Genomic DNA, 15788 nt, shown 5'->3' with positions numbered 1-15788 from the left:
AAACCCCTCTCTCGTGTTTGTGTGGAGGGAAAATGGAGTTTCGACGAAACGATATGCTTTATCTAGGGCCGATTGCAAAGGGGGGAGAAGAAGAAGAAAACGACCAACACATGCGTTCACACGACTCGCGCGGCTTTTTCTTTCTTACTCGGCCTTCTTTCTTATGGCCCTCCCCTCCCTTGATCGTGTTGCATGGTACATGATACGGGCTGCAGCAGCTGTGGGTTGCAAGCTACTGTAGACAGCCCGTCCATGACCTGATTTCTGATACCGTGCTCGACAATCACGATATTATGCTGGCACATACCGGGCATAAAGCAGCTTCAACACCACCTTTTGCAGCATGAAGTGATATACTCAACACCATCTTCATCCTCCAAATGCCCGATACCCCCCGATGCATCCTCCAAATACTACTCAAACCTGTATTACAAGCAACAAAATGAATCGGGAAAAAAACAGAGACCCTTGAAGTTCCCCCCCACTCGGCGCCCGTCAATCTGCTTCTAACCGCCCCACTCCCCCAACAAGAAAGAAGAAAAAGTTTCCTTTTGTTCCCAGACATGCAACGTCACAAGCCAGCGTCTTCTTTTTTTTTTTTTGCTCCGAGATTTCTCCCGAACCCAACACACAGGCCGGGGTTGATCGATGGACCCCTTCTAGAAGCTCGGCCTTATTTTTTCCTTCCATTCTCTTTCTTGCTGCCTGGTCTAACTCCCGTGTTCGAAACCAACAACGACTCAGCCTCAGCCTCGCATCGCCTCGTCGATATTAGCTGAAAAGAACCCCGAGAGCGGAATTAGAAGAGTGAAAAAAAGAGGGGGTGCTCGTGTTGAAACCCATCATCCCCCCCAATCAACCCTCTCCAATACCAATACCTCACACACCCCGCCTCGGTATCTGGAGTATCAAACCCCGGACTCCTCCCTCCCGCCACATGGCCGGCCCCCCGTCTTCTCGCCCCGGCTGGTTCGCCGTTCCGGCCCCCGTCCGCGAGCTGTTCAAGATCTTCCCCTTGACCACCCTCCCGGCCGAGTCTCTGCCCGAGCGAGCTCCCGAGCGGGCGCGTGTACGACCGAGTCTGTACGTCTTTGCGCGGACGCTTGAGGATGCTCGCAGTAGCAGGCCGAGTTTCAATCCTCAGTGCTTGAAGTGGCAGGTAAGCAAGCATACAACTCAGCTCTTTGATATCAATGGCAACATCATGTAATTGCTCATCATCTTAAACTAACACTTTGATCCATCCAACCAGACATTCCTCCGCATAGCCGGCGTCGACGTCCACCTCGTCCCCTCCAACAACCACGCCTCTCCCTCCGGCTCATTACCCTTTCTCCTCCCCCCAACAACACCAACATCCATCCCAGAGAAGCAATCATCGACACAACCAAGCGGCAATGCCGTAACAAAACCAACAATCCCCCTCACGGGCTCAAAAATCCACCGCTACGCCAAAGACAACTCCCCCAGGGAAACAACCTTCTCCGACTCTCCCCCCTCCCGCACCGAAGCCTACGAAGCTCTCCTCTCACAAAACCTTCGTCCCGCATGGGTAATGTCCCCCATTATCCATCATTCATCCTCTCCATAGCTAACCTCTTCTGAAAAGCTCTACGCCCTCTACCTCCACGACGCAAACACACCCCTCCTCAAAGCCCTCTACCTCCCCCCCTCGCCCATCCTCTACCTCCCCTCCCTCCACACCCTCCGCAACGCCGCCACCGACGAGATCCTCAAAACCACCCGCCGCAGCCTCGTCGATCCGCACCGGCTCCTCGTCGACGCCACTGACGCCCTGCGCTCGCTCTCCGCACTGCTCGCAGACAACGACTGGTTCTTCGGCCTACCTGACCCGGGCCTGTTTGATGCCGAAGTGTTTGCCTACACGTATTTGATCCTCGACGAGGCGTTTGGTTGGGCCGATGACTATTCGCTTGCGCAATGCCTGGTCAAGTTTGACAATCTGGTCGAGCACAGGAGAAGGCTATACGAAAGGTGTTGGCCCGAGGCGCTAGGGGAACAAGTAAATACAAATTAAAGCACTCCTTCAATGTACAATAAATAAACACCATCCAAAGTGAAAGAGCAAGATGCTCTTCCATGTAAGAAAAAGCGAGTGTAGCCATCAATACATCCAATCAACACACCATATAATCCAGACCCTCGCAATTCCGTCTTCAATAATACATTGGCTCTATCTGATAAGAAGCTCAAATGTCACTAGTCCAAGAGATCAACCCAGCCCATTCACCCTACTTATCATGACACCTCTCTTTGTAGCTTATACACAAAGGCCCCAAGCTTCCTGCACCGCAACCACGCATCAGCCATTAATTTGACCCGTGCCTATTTCTCCATTGACGAGGAGTGAACGCATTGCGTCCGCTTGCTACCAGAATACCCCAGATCTAAACGCCTAAAGCAACCAAAAGAATGAAAGAGGGGAGGGGAAGAAAAGGGGGGAGCAAAATTTGGATAAGAGAGAGGAGAAGAAGAGGAGAAGAGAGGGGGGAAAAAAAACCATCCTAGCACCAAAAACTCCAAAGATGCGAAAAGCCACACGAGGGGCAACTTGAAAAGGGGACGATGAACGTCTCGGCAGGGTCGTTTCTTCAGACCTGTTGAGACGGTTGAATGCTATCTACCACATCTTGCAGCGAGACAAACGCTCCTGGGCCGCCATCCTTTCGTAATTCTTCCAGCAGCACGCTGGTCTGCGCATATAGCGTTTCCAGCGATGCTCGTGATGACTTCCCCAGCGATGCTAAATAGCTCATGTTAGATGTAACTTCGAAAGCGTAGACAAGGAGAAAACCCACATAGTATAGCAGAGTTCAGCTCTTCTGCAACCGTCACCCGCCCTTTCCCATCCAACAGGTGGCTGACCTGCGGCTCCTTGAGCGGATTTTTGTATGCCACCAAGGCCCAGATTTCGTTCAGCGACTTGCTAATCTCCTTCCTAGGGTCGTTGGCAAACTCGGCCTGCAAGGCCTGGCCATAGCTTAGCATCTTGTTTTCCAGCTTGGTCAGCTCCGCACCATGATCCCCTCCATCTGTCTCCATGTTGTCTCCCCATCCGTGGCTGCCGTTGACATCCAAGTCCATCTCTTGGCCCAGCTCAGTGCCCCTTTTGGCGTCGTACTTTATGCTCAGCTCGGCAGCTCTTCGCACCATCTCGATGAACTTGCGACACCGTAGCTTAAAGTATACCTGCTCGTTGTCGCGGAGGACTTGCGGGTAATATGTATTGGTGTAATCGAGCGCTTGGTCTATTTCTCCATCGAGTATCGCTCGCCGAATTCCTGACCAAAGTGTCAATAAAGACTTGACAGGGGCACACTCTAATAAAAGGCGGCATCGACTTACGTTGTCTGTTATTGGCGTCCTCATCATCCTTGATGTTGAGGCCGTCCACCGTCACGTTTGGATTCAGGTTCAGGGCCTCCTTTTGCAGCTTCATATCCTCTGCAAAAGCTCGAGCCGTCTCCACATAGCCATCGTGTTGGAGAAACTGCAGCACTAGTGCTTGGATGAGATCTGTCTCGTTCATGCCAGGCTCAAGTTGCGAAGTGTCTGCCAGCTGAATTGCATTCTGGATGTTTTCTCGTTGTTCCTGTTACACACCGTGTTAGTGTCCTCCTGTGCAATTGCCAAGACCTTACAAAACAGAGGTAGCTTTTGTGCGTACATTCATCATGTCATCAATGTTGAAGACAAAAGGTGACTGCCCAAAATTGACGGAAATTTCCTCGCCCTGCTTTTTAAGGCTGATGGTCGGGTATAAACTGCTCCTGGTGACGTCGTGAAATGCGACCCCTGTGTCTCGTTAGCTATTTATTGCAGATATGCGGGCGGCACCGTGAACATTTCGCAAACACGTACCAAGCATCTGTCCGTTTTTGGTGAAGAATGCTGTGTGGTCTCGAAAGTTGACTCCGCACCCGATCACGTCACCGCTGTTAAACACCGGGCCAAAAGGCCTGCCAATGTTTTGGCCTGTAAAACACCGGCCGTCGTCACCGTGATATCCCCAAGATTCCGGCTCCCAACCGACAGGCCGTGATAATGCTGCGTTTCTGGTAGAAAACCCAACCGCAATCGTCGTGCTAAGTGCCACGGTTAGTGATATGCTCATCAACGGCATGGCCCGCCTCCAAAAGAAGGAGGGGAAGAAATCTTATTACATACTCGTCTCGTTTGCCCGAAATGATCTGCACCTCGTAGTAGTATATCCCACATTGAGGAGGCATGAAATTATCTGCTCGGATAGCACTAGCCTCATGATCGCGCTCGTGGTGACTCTTGGGCCCAGCATATTTGAGCCCGAGCAAGTTTGGCGTCACCTCTATCGACTGCCACATATCACCTGGGTTCCAGTGGATCGGCAGAGGGGCCAGACTGTCATCCCCATCGTACGGCGTCCTCTCCAGGACGGAGTGCAGTATGCCTCTATGTGAGCCAGGAGGCAGGGGTGTCGTGCTAAGACCCGGAGAGCTGAGATCCTGCCCATTCCCTTTGGTCCGCTTGCCCTCATTCTGAGCTTCTAGTTTGGTATTGTACGCTTCCTCCAACTTCTGAACGTATGTCGACCCCTTGAGATACGAGGGCACAAAGAACCGGTCGTCACTGGAATCCACAGAAAAGATATCAAATGCTCGAGAAAAGGACGGCAAGCTGCCGGTCGGCCTCCACACGTTGGCCATGTCGCCCTGAGCTGCCGGGTTATCCATTTCAGTCGAGGTTGCGGCCGGCGCAGGCCCTAGACGGAGCGAGGGATCGAGGAGCAATTCACCGTTGGCGTCTAGCACGGATGTTCGAGCGGGGTGCGTATAAAAGTTGTAGCTGCCTCCCTCGCCGGGAGGAACGGGGTCGTGGGTGGACGTATATTGGTGTTGGTAATCGAGGGATTCAGCAGACGATTCCGAGTCTGTGAAACCAGATGAGCCATGCGGTTCCGGACTAGACATGACGAGGCAAAAAAGGAAAGAAAGAAAAGGGAGATGAAGGAGAGAGGGCAAGCAAAAGGCAAACGGCAAAGGCTGAAGGGGAGAGGGATTGGGGGGGGTCGTGCCTGGCAAGCGAGCAGCTCAGCTACTGAAGCAGCTTCCAACAAGCTTCAGTCAACGCGCCACTCGTTCCAGGTCCGGCGTCGGTATACAAAGGCCCCGTATACAGATGTCCGGAGGGATGCAATGACGCGGGAGGTGGGATTTGAAGCGCAACCACGAAGGCAGGGAGGATTTCCAACTCGGTGATGTGCAGTATCAAGAGGAGGCAAAGAGAGATCGGCCGGGCCAAGATAACGGCGTATCAAGGGAGGGGGAAACGGCGAAGCGGGCCGACACGGTGATAGTGATAGCAGCCGCCTTTTGCACAAACGAGTTTGGCGCTGGAAGCCCAGAGGGCAGCAATGGCTCTGGGCGGTCTCGAAGGGTCGAAGGGAGCAGAGGCGGAGGGCTGGCAAAGGCTCGACAAGCTGGCTCAGCTGTTGGGCGGAAGCGTCGTAGTTGTCATTGATCGGGTGGAGTTGCAAATGGAACTGATCAAACCACGTCGAGACGCTGTCATGCACGCTCTAGCACTATCACTTCGGGTCTTGTTAGTGGAGCCGCCAGTGGGCAGCGCTTCGACTGAGCCTGGAGCGGCGCATTTCTGGCGCTGATCGGATGCTGTTAGCAGCTTGAGCTTCAGGGCGACGCATCACGGGGACATGGAATGCTTCAGCGGCCCGAGACATTTATTCCAAGGAACTACTACTATAAATACTCGTGCTATGATGTGAATGCCTGTATGTCTGTCTGTACATGCATCCGCTATCCGAGCCGGCATCAGAAGCTCAGTTGCTTGCATCGGCTGTACCTACGCGCACTACCCAGAGTACATCCATACACCACCTACAATGGTGGCAGCCGTGAGATTTACAAGTACTCGTATGACGATTGATGGGGACTAAGGTTTGGATAGTTGACAAAATCAGCCAACTGGTCTTTTCATGTAGAATGAGCATAAGTAAAGGCAAATATAGACGAGTTTGATAGATGTAAGTACCTACCTAGTAGTCTTAGAGAGACGGCATAGGTCCTTGAATATTCATTCCTTTATGACGATACAGCTGCCACGCGCCTGTACTGTCTTTTATCAGCATTGGATCCTTCCCTCGCCTCAATGCAAGTCAGGCAAGCAGCAAAGCAAAGCACATGTTTCAGCCATTTGCCAGCTCGCCAGCCACCTCCGCCTTATGATGGCATAACTCAACTCGGCATAGTCAGCCACACAAAGAATGACTAAGCCGCATGAAAGCACGCGATGTCCAACTTCCGCACCGCAACCAACAAAGTACACCGAAAGCTCTCAATCCCCAAGTTAACTCTTAGCAGTGAATCACCAACACTTGCAAATCAAAAACTCAAAAAACTAAAGCAAATCCCTCCTTCCCACATCCCAAACGCAGGGAAATCATACAAGAGAGGGCCCGAAAAGGCGACCAACCGCCGGCATGGGCTAAAATAGAAAATAAAAATTTTGTGACTGATAATGTGATGCAACTTCGAGCTAAACCCGAGTAAAAACTGAAACTAGGAAGAATATGCTGGCCCTACCTTACCTGGCCACGACGCCACGCCACCCCGTTCGACAAGCTGAGCCAAGAACGTGTGAACAAGTGTCGATAAATGGCTCACCCCCGGCGCAAAGTAAGCTGGGAGTTGTTCAGGCAAGGAAGCCCAGATTAAGCTGAGACGCATGCCCAACGGCATGTTTTCAGTCTACTTGTTATGCAAATGCATTACAAGATTGTGAATGTAGATGTTGAATGGAAATTGAGGCGACGGACGTCGGGTCGGAGTTCTTATGGCAATGATGATGCCAGATCAGAGACATGAGATCGCACGGCGCTGCCTGCCTGCCTAGGTATTCACCGATTCTCATGCAGCGTAACACAACCCGCTTGCAGCGGCCTGGTATAGTAGTATTTAAGCATTTACAACAAAGACATGTCTTCACCGCTTCTGCTCACAATATTCAACCTGGGGAAAGTGGCGGTATTAAGCCAAAAGAAAATAATTGTATTGCCGCAGCCGGCCAACAATGCCAACCTATCTACTCTTGAACCCTGAGCATACCCTTACATACATGCAATTACGCCGACAATGATCCCGTTACTCCCGTCTGCGCAGATCCTTCGAGGACCGGCAGAATGTTCCCCCCAGCCAACGCCAGCGACAGCAGTGTCGCTTTGTAAAAGACAGGCTATTATCAAAGATACCCGAGTGTACCGTCCTCGGAGCCAATGAAACAGAAAGCAGAACCCGAGCCCAATTTTTTTTCTAGGTTTGGAACAAACAGTGCCCAATGTAGGACGGAAAAGAAAAAGAGAGAAACAAGATGGGGTGGTGGTAAATCAAAAACACAATGAGTAGATGAAGAAAGTAGGCGGCCCGTAAGCCAAAGTGAAGAAGAGAATAAGAAAAACTCGGCGCGAAAGCACTTATGATGCTGCCGCCACGGCAATGGGTGCTGGAGACGAGGCTTGGATGCTAGGCGCGCTTTGCATCTCGACATCAGGACCGCTATTGCTGTTGGCAACGCTGTTGCCTTCGTTCCCGGTTTCCTCTTTGTTCTCTTTGTTGCTACCTTCAGCCGACGGGGCAGCAGAGTCTTCGGTGCTGGATCCAGGATTGGTTCGCGGAGGCGCAGTCCATCGTGGGATCTCCCAGGAAACTCCTGTAAAACTCTTGAGTTTGAAGCCGCCCTTGGCCCATTTCCGGCAAGGCTTGCCAGACCGGTCGAGGGCTCGAAGGCCTGCGTTGATGGCTCCTTGGTTTGCCTTGGGACCAAGCTTGTGGGCAGACGGGCGAGCCGCCGCACTGCTGTGGTCGATGGTGCCATCCTCCCTGCATTGAGACAACAAAATTAGCATATTGATTAAGAAATTCATTGCCGTTGAACGCCATGTATATGGTTATACTTACAATCGGGGCTTCTTCTTTGGGCCCGGCTTGCCTCTGGGCTTGGGTATGCCGTCTATGGTGCCATTTGCAGCAGCCGCAGATCGCTTGACTCCCTTCTTCTTCTTTTCATCGGGGGGTCCCATTGGCGTTGGAGCAGGTGTGGTTTCAGCGGCCGGAGTAGCGGCATTTGAGTCGGATGCGTTGTCGACATTCGAGGCGGCTGTAGACACAACCAGCGCGCTTGGGCTGGCCGGCGACTCTTTAATTTCCGAGGTCTCCTTTGAGCTTTTGGAGTCTGGGGATTGAGTCCCTTCGTCAATAGACACCGAGGGAAAGATGTCGCGTAGCAAAGCCGGCGGCACGCTGAGGGTGACGAGCAAACCGTGTTTGGTCGCCGATTTGCGTCGGCCGTCGGCTGCCTTGGAGGGAGGCATCGCGTCTTGGTGGAGGAGTTTGGACTGATTGATTTTGCAAGAGCGAGGAGCAGGCAAGGCAAGGCAGGCCTCTTTTGATGGTGCCGATGGTCAAGCGGCCCGACGATGGTATCAAGCCCGACGACGATGAAAGATTTTGCGTCGGCAATGGCGTGGTGGAGCGACGCTGACGGGTGCGGCGGTGGTGATGGCAGAGGGCTGGTGATGATGGAGAGGAGCAAAAATGGGAGGATGACGGGAAGGCCGCGCAGGTTTTTTGGGCGGTGCTCTGAACCACGGGCGATGGGCTAATACCTAAGGTTGGTGGTGATCCGGCGTGGTGGTCAGGGGGTCTGGGGGCCTTGCGTGGAGCAGCAGCAGAGAGGCAACTCTGGAACTCTGGACTATATTAGCAGGCCGGCGGTGATAGTGTCATGTCATGAGCGCAGGTGCATCGCGGTCTGAGAGAGAGGAGAGGCGAGGGGAGAAAAAGAGGCGGGAGGCGGAGGGATTTTCATTTTCTGGGGTCTTGTCTCGTAAGGTTCGGGGCTTTGGTCTCATCCTCGTTTTTTTTTTTCGGGCCAGAAGGGCGGCGGCGCACAACGCAAAAAATCGGGCAGCCCAGAGGTTTCTTGTTCGTCAGGACCGTGACGCTCCAACACAAAGGGCGAGGGGTGGAAGATTCAGGTGCCGCGCTTAGTGGCGACCCAAAACGGGACTAGCGCAAAAGGCAGGCCAGTCCCGAAGAGGTCCTTTTTGAGATTTTAGGTGGCAGCTCAAGTAGTATTTTTGATTTTCCTCGCAATATTCAAGCCTCCGACGGGCCAATCACGAGCTAGTCTGGCTAGCCCTGCGACGGACTGGGAAAGGTTGATCCTGGGCGCGTCTGATAGGCTGCGTCAGATTAGGTAAGGCCGCGGTTGGAGCGCTCCTTTGTACCTTTTCGTTGAGCTCGCAGAGCAAAGTGCAGCGCAGCCTTGGGGATTTTTCACAAGTTTGCCTTGGGCATCGCATTGGATCCTTTTCGCCCTTCTTTCTCACCACCCAAAAACGGGCTTATTCCAGCCATCTCCAGTTAACCGAAGCCGGCGTCCCACTGGCAATCACAAGCCGCCGTCGCCAAGATTCAATTTCGGTTTCGGTAGCAATGAAAAAAACGCTCTCAGAGACAAACTCGAGATGCTGCCTTTTCCCTATCAGTGAGCCTCCTACCGACTGCGAGCTGCGCGCTTTGCTCTTTTATCCGTCTCCCAATGCGCAGAGCGTTTGTCTACGGTCGCTGTGCTATGGGGCTTCACGGCGAAAGCATCTAGATGATTGACCGCGCCATTTTGAAACTATCGAGGCCCATTTCGCCTCCGTACAGTGCTTTTCCAAACCTTGGAACCTTGGGTCTCGGGATAGTGTTGCAGCTAGGCGCAGTGCATTCCCGCCCAGGATGGCCTTATTTCGGGAGCATCATCATTCTGCATCTCCTAAGCGGGGGTTCCGAGTGTGTACCCTAGGCAGTTCTCCCACGCGGACACGCAGCCAACTTGTTCATGGATGACTCGTCTATTCCACTGGCTTCTATACGCAATCCGAACTTACCGACAATATCTCACCATGTGCGCTTCCCAAGCTGCAAGAGATGCCGACGTCATCTGATGCGCTGAGTAATTATTTTGATTTCAGTTCGCTTTTTTTGTTGATCATCTCCCAAAGTTCGAAGTGCGATAATGAGGAAGTTTGTCCTCTGCCGACGAATTGGCCGTAGTTGAGTGTTCATCGACAAGAACTGAAACGTCAGTCACTGTTACCAATGATTTCGAAGAACAGGTAATCGCGCGCTGAGATGTTCATATAAATGCTTCTTCCTGATATTGTAGCTATCATCTGCATACAACCGGAACATTCGTAATTCTTGCTGTAAAGACTGTAAACTAAATCAGAGAACCAGACATGCTTGATCAATCATTCAAATTGCGTTTCGAGTGTGATCGAAGCATACTTTATCAGCCCTACTACGATCAAGGGTCCAGCTTTTGAATCAGTGCCAGAGACTAGGATGCAGCTGTTAAGACCCTACCGGACGCGCAGCCGATGATTTGCTGTATAACAAATAATATGAAAACTGTTTAAAGGAGCTCTCCTAGAATATGAATGAGTTGACTCAGTTGACGGCTTATTCAACCTACTACTCAACTCAACATAAGGCCTTTCGCAGTGAGCAAAGGACTCCATACATATGCCAGCTACCATACCCAAACACCCAAACGAATCACAAATTGGCAATTGAATTGCTTCGTCCGAGACACCGTTTCATCCAACGCATCGTCGAAGATGACTGGAATCTAGGGCGCGCAACAATGGAGCCTGGTCGTCATCCCAGCTGCTGGAATGCTGTTGCTCCTCACAACGACCCGCTGGCCTCAGAAGGTATATCATGGGCAGAAAGTCTTTCGATGTGAACGAATGCCAGGTCGATTTCATCACAACTACTTCTTTATCTTTCTGAACCTCAATTATAGTAAAGCTTATTAACAATCACCATGGTTCTTCAGCATCTTCCTCTCATCGGGCTCGCCTTGAGCCTTGTCCACCACCACAATCACGCAAGATCATCTCATCATCATCCATCTCTCCCAGACCACAAACCCGCTGCCCAAATTTCTGCCGACACATCACCCCTTCAACAAGCTCCGAAGCTAATTGCCGCTCGAGCATCAGATGAGACTCAAAATACCACAATCCAAGTTTCCCAGCACCACCTGCAGACCATCCTCGATAAGATCAAGACTCTTGAAGAAGAAATTTTCAACATGATGCGATCCAAAGCTGACTCTTCTCTAGATTTAGATTCTACGCCCGCGAAAAATGCCTTCACGGATTCTGGTACTATGGCGCCTCCAAAGCCTGAAAAGCTGGTCGTAACAACGCGCGAACAAGAGACTACCCCGGCAAGTGAGTTTTATGATCAGAAATAGACTCGAGAGTTTAGATACTGATTCACGCTCCAGCAGCCATCTTTGGAGGTTTATTCAAAGAGGCTTCCGTCGACCTGGACACCTCAGCTATATCAGATAGCATGTCCACAACGATAATCACATCAACTACCCGGATCACGCGAACAGTCACCGTAGTGCCCACGGGAATCGTCACGGTGACCACGTTCCCATCCCACCTTGCAATGGTAAGTCCTTGGGTAGCCACCCAGAATAGCTGGTAATGCTAATGCCGGCCTAGGAGAGCAATTTCAAGGCCATTATTCCCTTCGTCAGTGCGACGGCAGACGCAAACCCGCCAAGAACAACCCTGAGCGTTGATACTCTGAGCGGTGCTCGTGTCCGGCTTTTTAATCTGTCATCAGCATCAACAGCAGACGCAAATCCGCCAGAAACAACCCTGAGCGTTGATACTCTGGGTGGTGCTCGTGTCCTGCCTTTCAATCTGTCATCAGCATCAACAGCAGACACAAATCCGCCGAGAACAACTCTGAGCGGTGATGCCCTGAGCGGTGATCATATCCGACCTTTCAATCTGTCATCAACATCAACATCAACATCAACAGGCGTTGATGCAGAACAGGGACGGCCTACAATCACGGCCATGGCCTTTAATGCTTCAGCGAGCATTCATCGGCTATCGCTGTCGGCTGCTTCGAGTGGGTTCAGAACCCTCCGAAGAGCGGCTTGATGTGTCTTGGAAGACGATGGAAGGGATAGTGGGATAGTGGGGAAGAGAGGGGGGAAGTGGAAGGAAAATATGGAAAGGCAAACGCGGAAAGGAAACTGGAGGAGAGAGACATGACGAAAGGCGTTTGGATCGGCACTTTGCTTTTTGACTATGTACACTACTAGATGTACGGAGTAATATTCACTGATTTTTTTTGCTCTTCTTTTGCTACTTGTTTCTCGTTTGTAATGTTTACTACGTGGGATAATGTCCATCTCCTGTGGGACGAGGAAATCTCTTCCACGCTCTCCCTCCCACAACTTGCCCGATTCTAAACGAGCGAATCACATCTTTTCCATTAATCAACGCTCCGGCCTAATCACCGACTCCCGGATTCATGTTACGTCTTAGTGCTCCCATTTGTACCTGTACGAGCAACGGAAGGCGCACTCGGGGGTTGCACGGAACCCGCCCACTTTTCGAGATACTTCTGCTGTGCGCCACGCAGACCGCGGGCAGCTTGTACCTGGCTTGGTCGACAAAGCAAGGGCCGGGTCCGATCTCGTCTGTGGCCGGAATGATTCCGGCCAATGGTCCAGTAAAAAGGCCGGTCAGTATCGGTAGCCTGTGGGGCGAGCTGTGATGAGTCCGGCCCCTCCCCCACAAAAAGCTGAAGCTTGTTTTACTGTACTTTAGGGGCTTATCAGGGACGGGAAGAAGTTCTGCAGGGACGGGACAGAGAGAGCGGAAGAGCCTATCACAATGTCTCACTTTGTAATCGTGCCTGTCTCGGATGGGTGAATGCGAGTTTATATGCTGTTGAACATTCATATCTCTACCGAGTATTCAGTATCTAGTTACATCCTTACAGTTGTTTGTATACAAAGACATGATGTAAGTGTGTGTAAGAGACAGTATCTGCACATCTCATTCACACACGGCCCAACTCGCCCTTCGCTGGTCATGCTCCCCCCTTGCCTGGCCCGGTGGTCGGTCTTGAGTACAAGAGATAACGGCGCTGGCTTGTTTCTGTTACGTGAAGTTACGCAACTAGCTCTCCGACACCTTCCTCTATCAGTGCCAACAGGAGTCTCGACCCGCTTGCGCCGCCGTGCGTCGTGACCTCATCCCCACCCAGTGGCCGGAATCCATTCCGGCCACCGGGTACTTAGGCGGCGGCGCGGACCCGGACTGACGATGAGAGAGCCCCGAAACTCTCAGACTCTTCAGAGCGAGTTTGACTCTTTGCCACCTCTTCTTGATACCACTCTTTCTCTTTCTTTGGCTCCTTTGCCCTGAAGACTGCGCTCTCAGTCAGCCGTTATACCACTTACACCACATCACTTACACCATCAACCACTTACACCTTTTTCACATCACTTCACACTACCTCACATTACTTCACCACATCATCATCCTCCCATCTCTATACCATATCCTACACAATGGGTTCTCTCTCAACAAGCACGCCTCCCTTCGAGGTCCTCACCGATGCCCGTCCTGATGACAACTCCCTCCCTGCCTTCTTGGTGTCTACCACCAGAGGCTTTCTCCCTCGTGCAGACCCCATCGTCACCCTCCCCAAGGAGTTTGACCCTCTCGAGTCCATCCTCCAGCGCATGCCCGTCAAGACTCTGTCTGGCGAGCCCGGCCTTCTTGCCCATGGCAAGCTTGGTGATGAGGTTGACTCCAGCTTCCCCGACCTCACTGATCACATGGATCTCTACAAGGATAACCTTCCCCTGATGAATGCCTTGTACCGAGACTACTCTTTCCTTGCCTCTGCATACCTCCTTGAGCCTTGCCACTTGCGTTTCCTCAAGGGTGAGAGCTATGGCTTGGGACGTCAGACTCTTCCCAAGAACATTGCTCGTCCCATTGCTCGATGCGCTGAGATGTAAGTCACATCTCGTATACGCCATGTAACCAGGGCAAGCATGCTAACTTATTATCACAGCACTGGCTTCATGCCCTTCATGGAGTATGCTGGCTCTTATGCACTCTACAACTACCGACTGGAGGATCCCTCCAAGGGTTTGGAGTATGACAACATCCGTCTCATTCGCGCTTTTGAGCACGGTCTCGACCCTACCTCCTCCGAGGCTGGCTTCGTTCTTGTCCACATTGACATGGTCAGAAACTCTGGCCCCCTTGTTGCGGCTACAGTCCGCTGTCTAGAAGAAGCCTCCAAGGCTTCTTCCGGCCCCGCCAGTATCGAGCAGCGCAAGTCCTTCAACGAAGGTCTTTCTGAAATCGTCACTTCGATGAAGAAGATCAACGCCGTCATGGAGACCATGTGGGGGAAGTCTCGTCCCAGAGACTACACCAGCTTCCGCACTTTCATCTTTGGCATCACGGCCCAGTCCATGTTCCCCAACGGTGTCATCTATGAAGGCCTCTATGATAACAAGCCCATGTCCTTCCGAGGCGAGTCTGGCGCCAACGACTCCATGGTGCCCCTCATGGACAACTTTTTGCAGATGCCCATGCCTGATACTCCTCTGACGGCCATCCTGAACGACTTCCGTGAGTATCGTCCCAGCAACCACAAGACCTTCTTGCAGTACGTCAAGGGTCGCTCTCAGGAGCTGGATCTCAAGAACTATGCCCTCGGCTACAAGGGCGAGCCCGAGTCAGAGGAGCACAAGGAGCTCCTCCGCCAGTCTCGCAGCCTGTGGATCCAGATCCTCAACGAGGTGCGAGACTTCCGCTGGCGCCACTGGTGCTTCGCCAGAGAGTACATCCTCAAGCAGACATCTCACCCAACTGCCACTGGCGGCAGCCCCATTGTCACTTGGCTCCCCAACCAGCTGGAAGCCGTGTTGGCGGAAATGGTGGACGTGCACGACAGAACCAAGGGCCAGCACCAGAACGGCTTGGGCAAGGTGGCCGAGGAGATTATGGAGGCGGCACTGCGACAGAGGGATACTCTGCGGAAGGAGGTTGACAAGTTTTGCGCTGAGAGAGGCGTCGCCAGAGGGTAAGGGGATTTGGATTGGATTATACCAGGTTGGATTTCTTTATGAGTGTTTGTCAGAAGTTGTATGATAAGACGATCATGTTGGTTGTCGTTTGCGTATCTGGGTTCATATGTGTAAGCTGGTAGTAAAAAAAGATTGAACTTGCGTGTCGTTACAAATGTTGAAGCTTGTGATCCGTCTCTGTCCTTTTGTGCAGGGCAATAAGCACTTGCTCCTAAATTGCCTAACACGGATCGCCTTAGCAGTGCACCTATTCCCAAACACACCTAGGACATTCACCAGAACAAACGCATGTGGTTCGTCCAAAAACCAAACGTCGGCACCCGGAAAAAACTCTCCCATTTGACAAAAGTGTCTCGTGAGTCTTTGAGCGGGGGGGAAGCAACCAGGACAGACGCCCGTTCATGCAACAATAAATGAAGTCGCATCCACAGCACGCCCCGGCTGCATCCACTCGCGAATCCAGCCTTTCATCCACAATCAGCATCATTTTGGTTTCTGATGGGAGAGAGGGGAGAGCCAAGAGGCCGAGCTTCCGTCGATTGAGCCCCAAATCTGACCGAAGCAGAGCCCATTCATTCTCAGCAATGCCAGCGTGACTGACTTGCTCACCGCATCCTTGGCTTCATTTGGAACGCCAGTGGATGGGACGGATTCCATATGCAACCTTCGGCTTTATTTCTTCCTTTATTCCCTTTGCACTGGTGCCCTATCTCAATGAGGATGCAGAGCCCGCAGATGGGCGTCGCAGCATGCATGGATGAGCCGGCCGGGCTGATGTCGGGGTCCCT

At 52.1% G+C, this 15788-nt stretch overlaps 5 protein-coding genes across 5 annotated transcripts; 3 read left to right on the top strand and 2 right to left on the bottom strand.

Annotated features, from left to right (window-relative positions):
* Nucleotides 1-937: 937 nt before the first annotated feature.
* M431DRAFT_482024 (hypothetical protein) lies at nt 938-2038 on the top strand (the record flags this gene model as incomplete). The annotated part of the gene is made up of 3 exons (XM_024916002.1): nt 938-1159; nt 1253-1552; nt 1592-2038. 3 exons carry the CDS (start codon nt 938-940, stop codon nt 2036-2038), a joined length of 969 nt encoding a protein of 322 aa, XP_024774511.1.
* A 574-nt stretch (nt 2039-2612) lies between these two features.
* Nucleotides 2613-4967, bottom strand: M431DRAFT_495055 (hypothetical protein; the record flags this gene model as incomplete). Its single annotated transcript, XM_024917318.1, has 6 exons — nt 2613-2764; nt 2820-3302; nt 3367-3613; nt 3689-3816; nt 3883-4106; nt 4189-4967. 6 exons carry the CDS (start codon nt 4965-4967, stop codon nt 2613-2615), a joined length of 2013 nt encoding a protein of 670 aa, XP_024774510.1.
* Nucleotides 4968-7486: 2519 nt separating this feature from the next.
* Nucleotides 7487-8383, bottom strand: M431DRAFT_495053 (hypothetical protein; the record flags this gene model as incomplete). The annotated part of the gene is made up of 2 exons (XM_024917317.1): nt 7487-7892; nt 7971-8383. The coding sequence occupies 2 exons, from the start codon at nt 8381-8383 to the stop codon at nt 7487-7489; spliced, it is 819 nt and encodes a 272-aa protein (XP_024774509.1).
* A 2510-nt stretch (nt 8384-10893) lies between these two features.
* M431DRAFT_86145 (hypothetical protein) lies at nt 10894-12037 on the top strand (the record flags this gene model as incomplete). The annotated part of the gene is made up of 4 exons (XM_024923643.1): nt 10894-11305; nt 11362-11534; nt 11588-11621; nt 11802-12037. The coding sequence occupies 4 exons, from the start codon at nt 10894-10896 to the stop codon at nt 12035-12037; spliced, it is 855 nt and encodes a 284-aa protein (XP_024774508.1).
* A 1424-nt stretch (nt 12038-13461) lies between these two features.
* M431DRAFT_84694 (hypothetical protein) lies at nt 13462-15000 on the top strand (the record flags this gene model as incomplete). Its single annotated transcript, XM_024923463.1, has 2 exons — nt 13462-13913; nt 13974-15000. 2 exons carry the CDS (start codon nt 13462-13464, stop codon nt 14998-15000), a joined length of 1479 nt encoding a protein of 492 aa, XP_024774507.1.
* Between the last annotated feature and the right edge of the window lie 788 nt (nt 15001-15788).

The sequence above is a fragment of the Trichoderma harzianum genome (assembly GCF_003025095.1).
Source record: "Trichoderma harzianum CBS 226.95 unplaced genomic scaffold M431scaffold_6, whole genome shotgun sequence".
Classification (NCBI taxonomy): Eukaryota; Fungi; Ascomycota; class Sordariomycetes; order Hypocreales; family Hypocreaceae; genus Trichoderma; species Trichoderma harzianum.
This window is presented reverse-complemented; position numbering and strand designations above follow the sequence as displayed.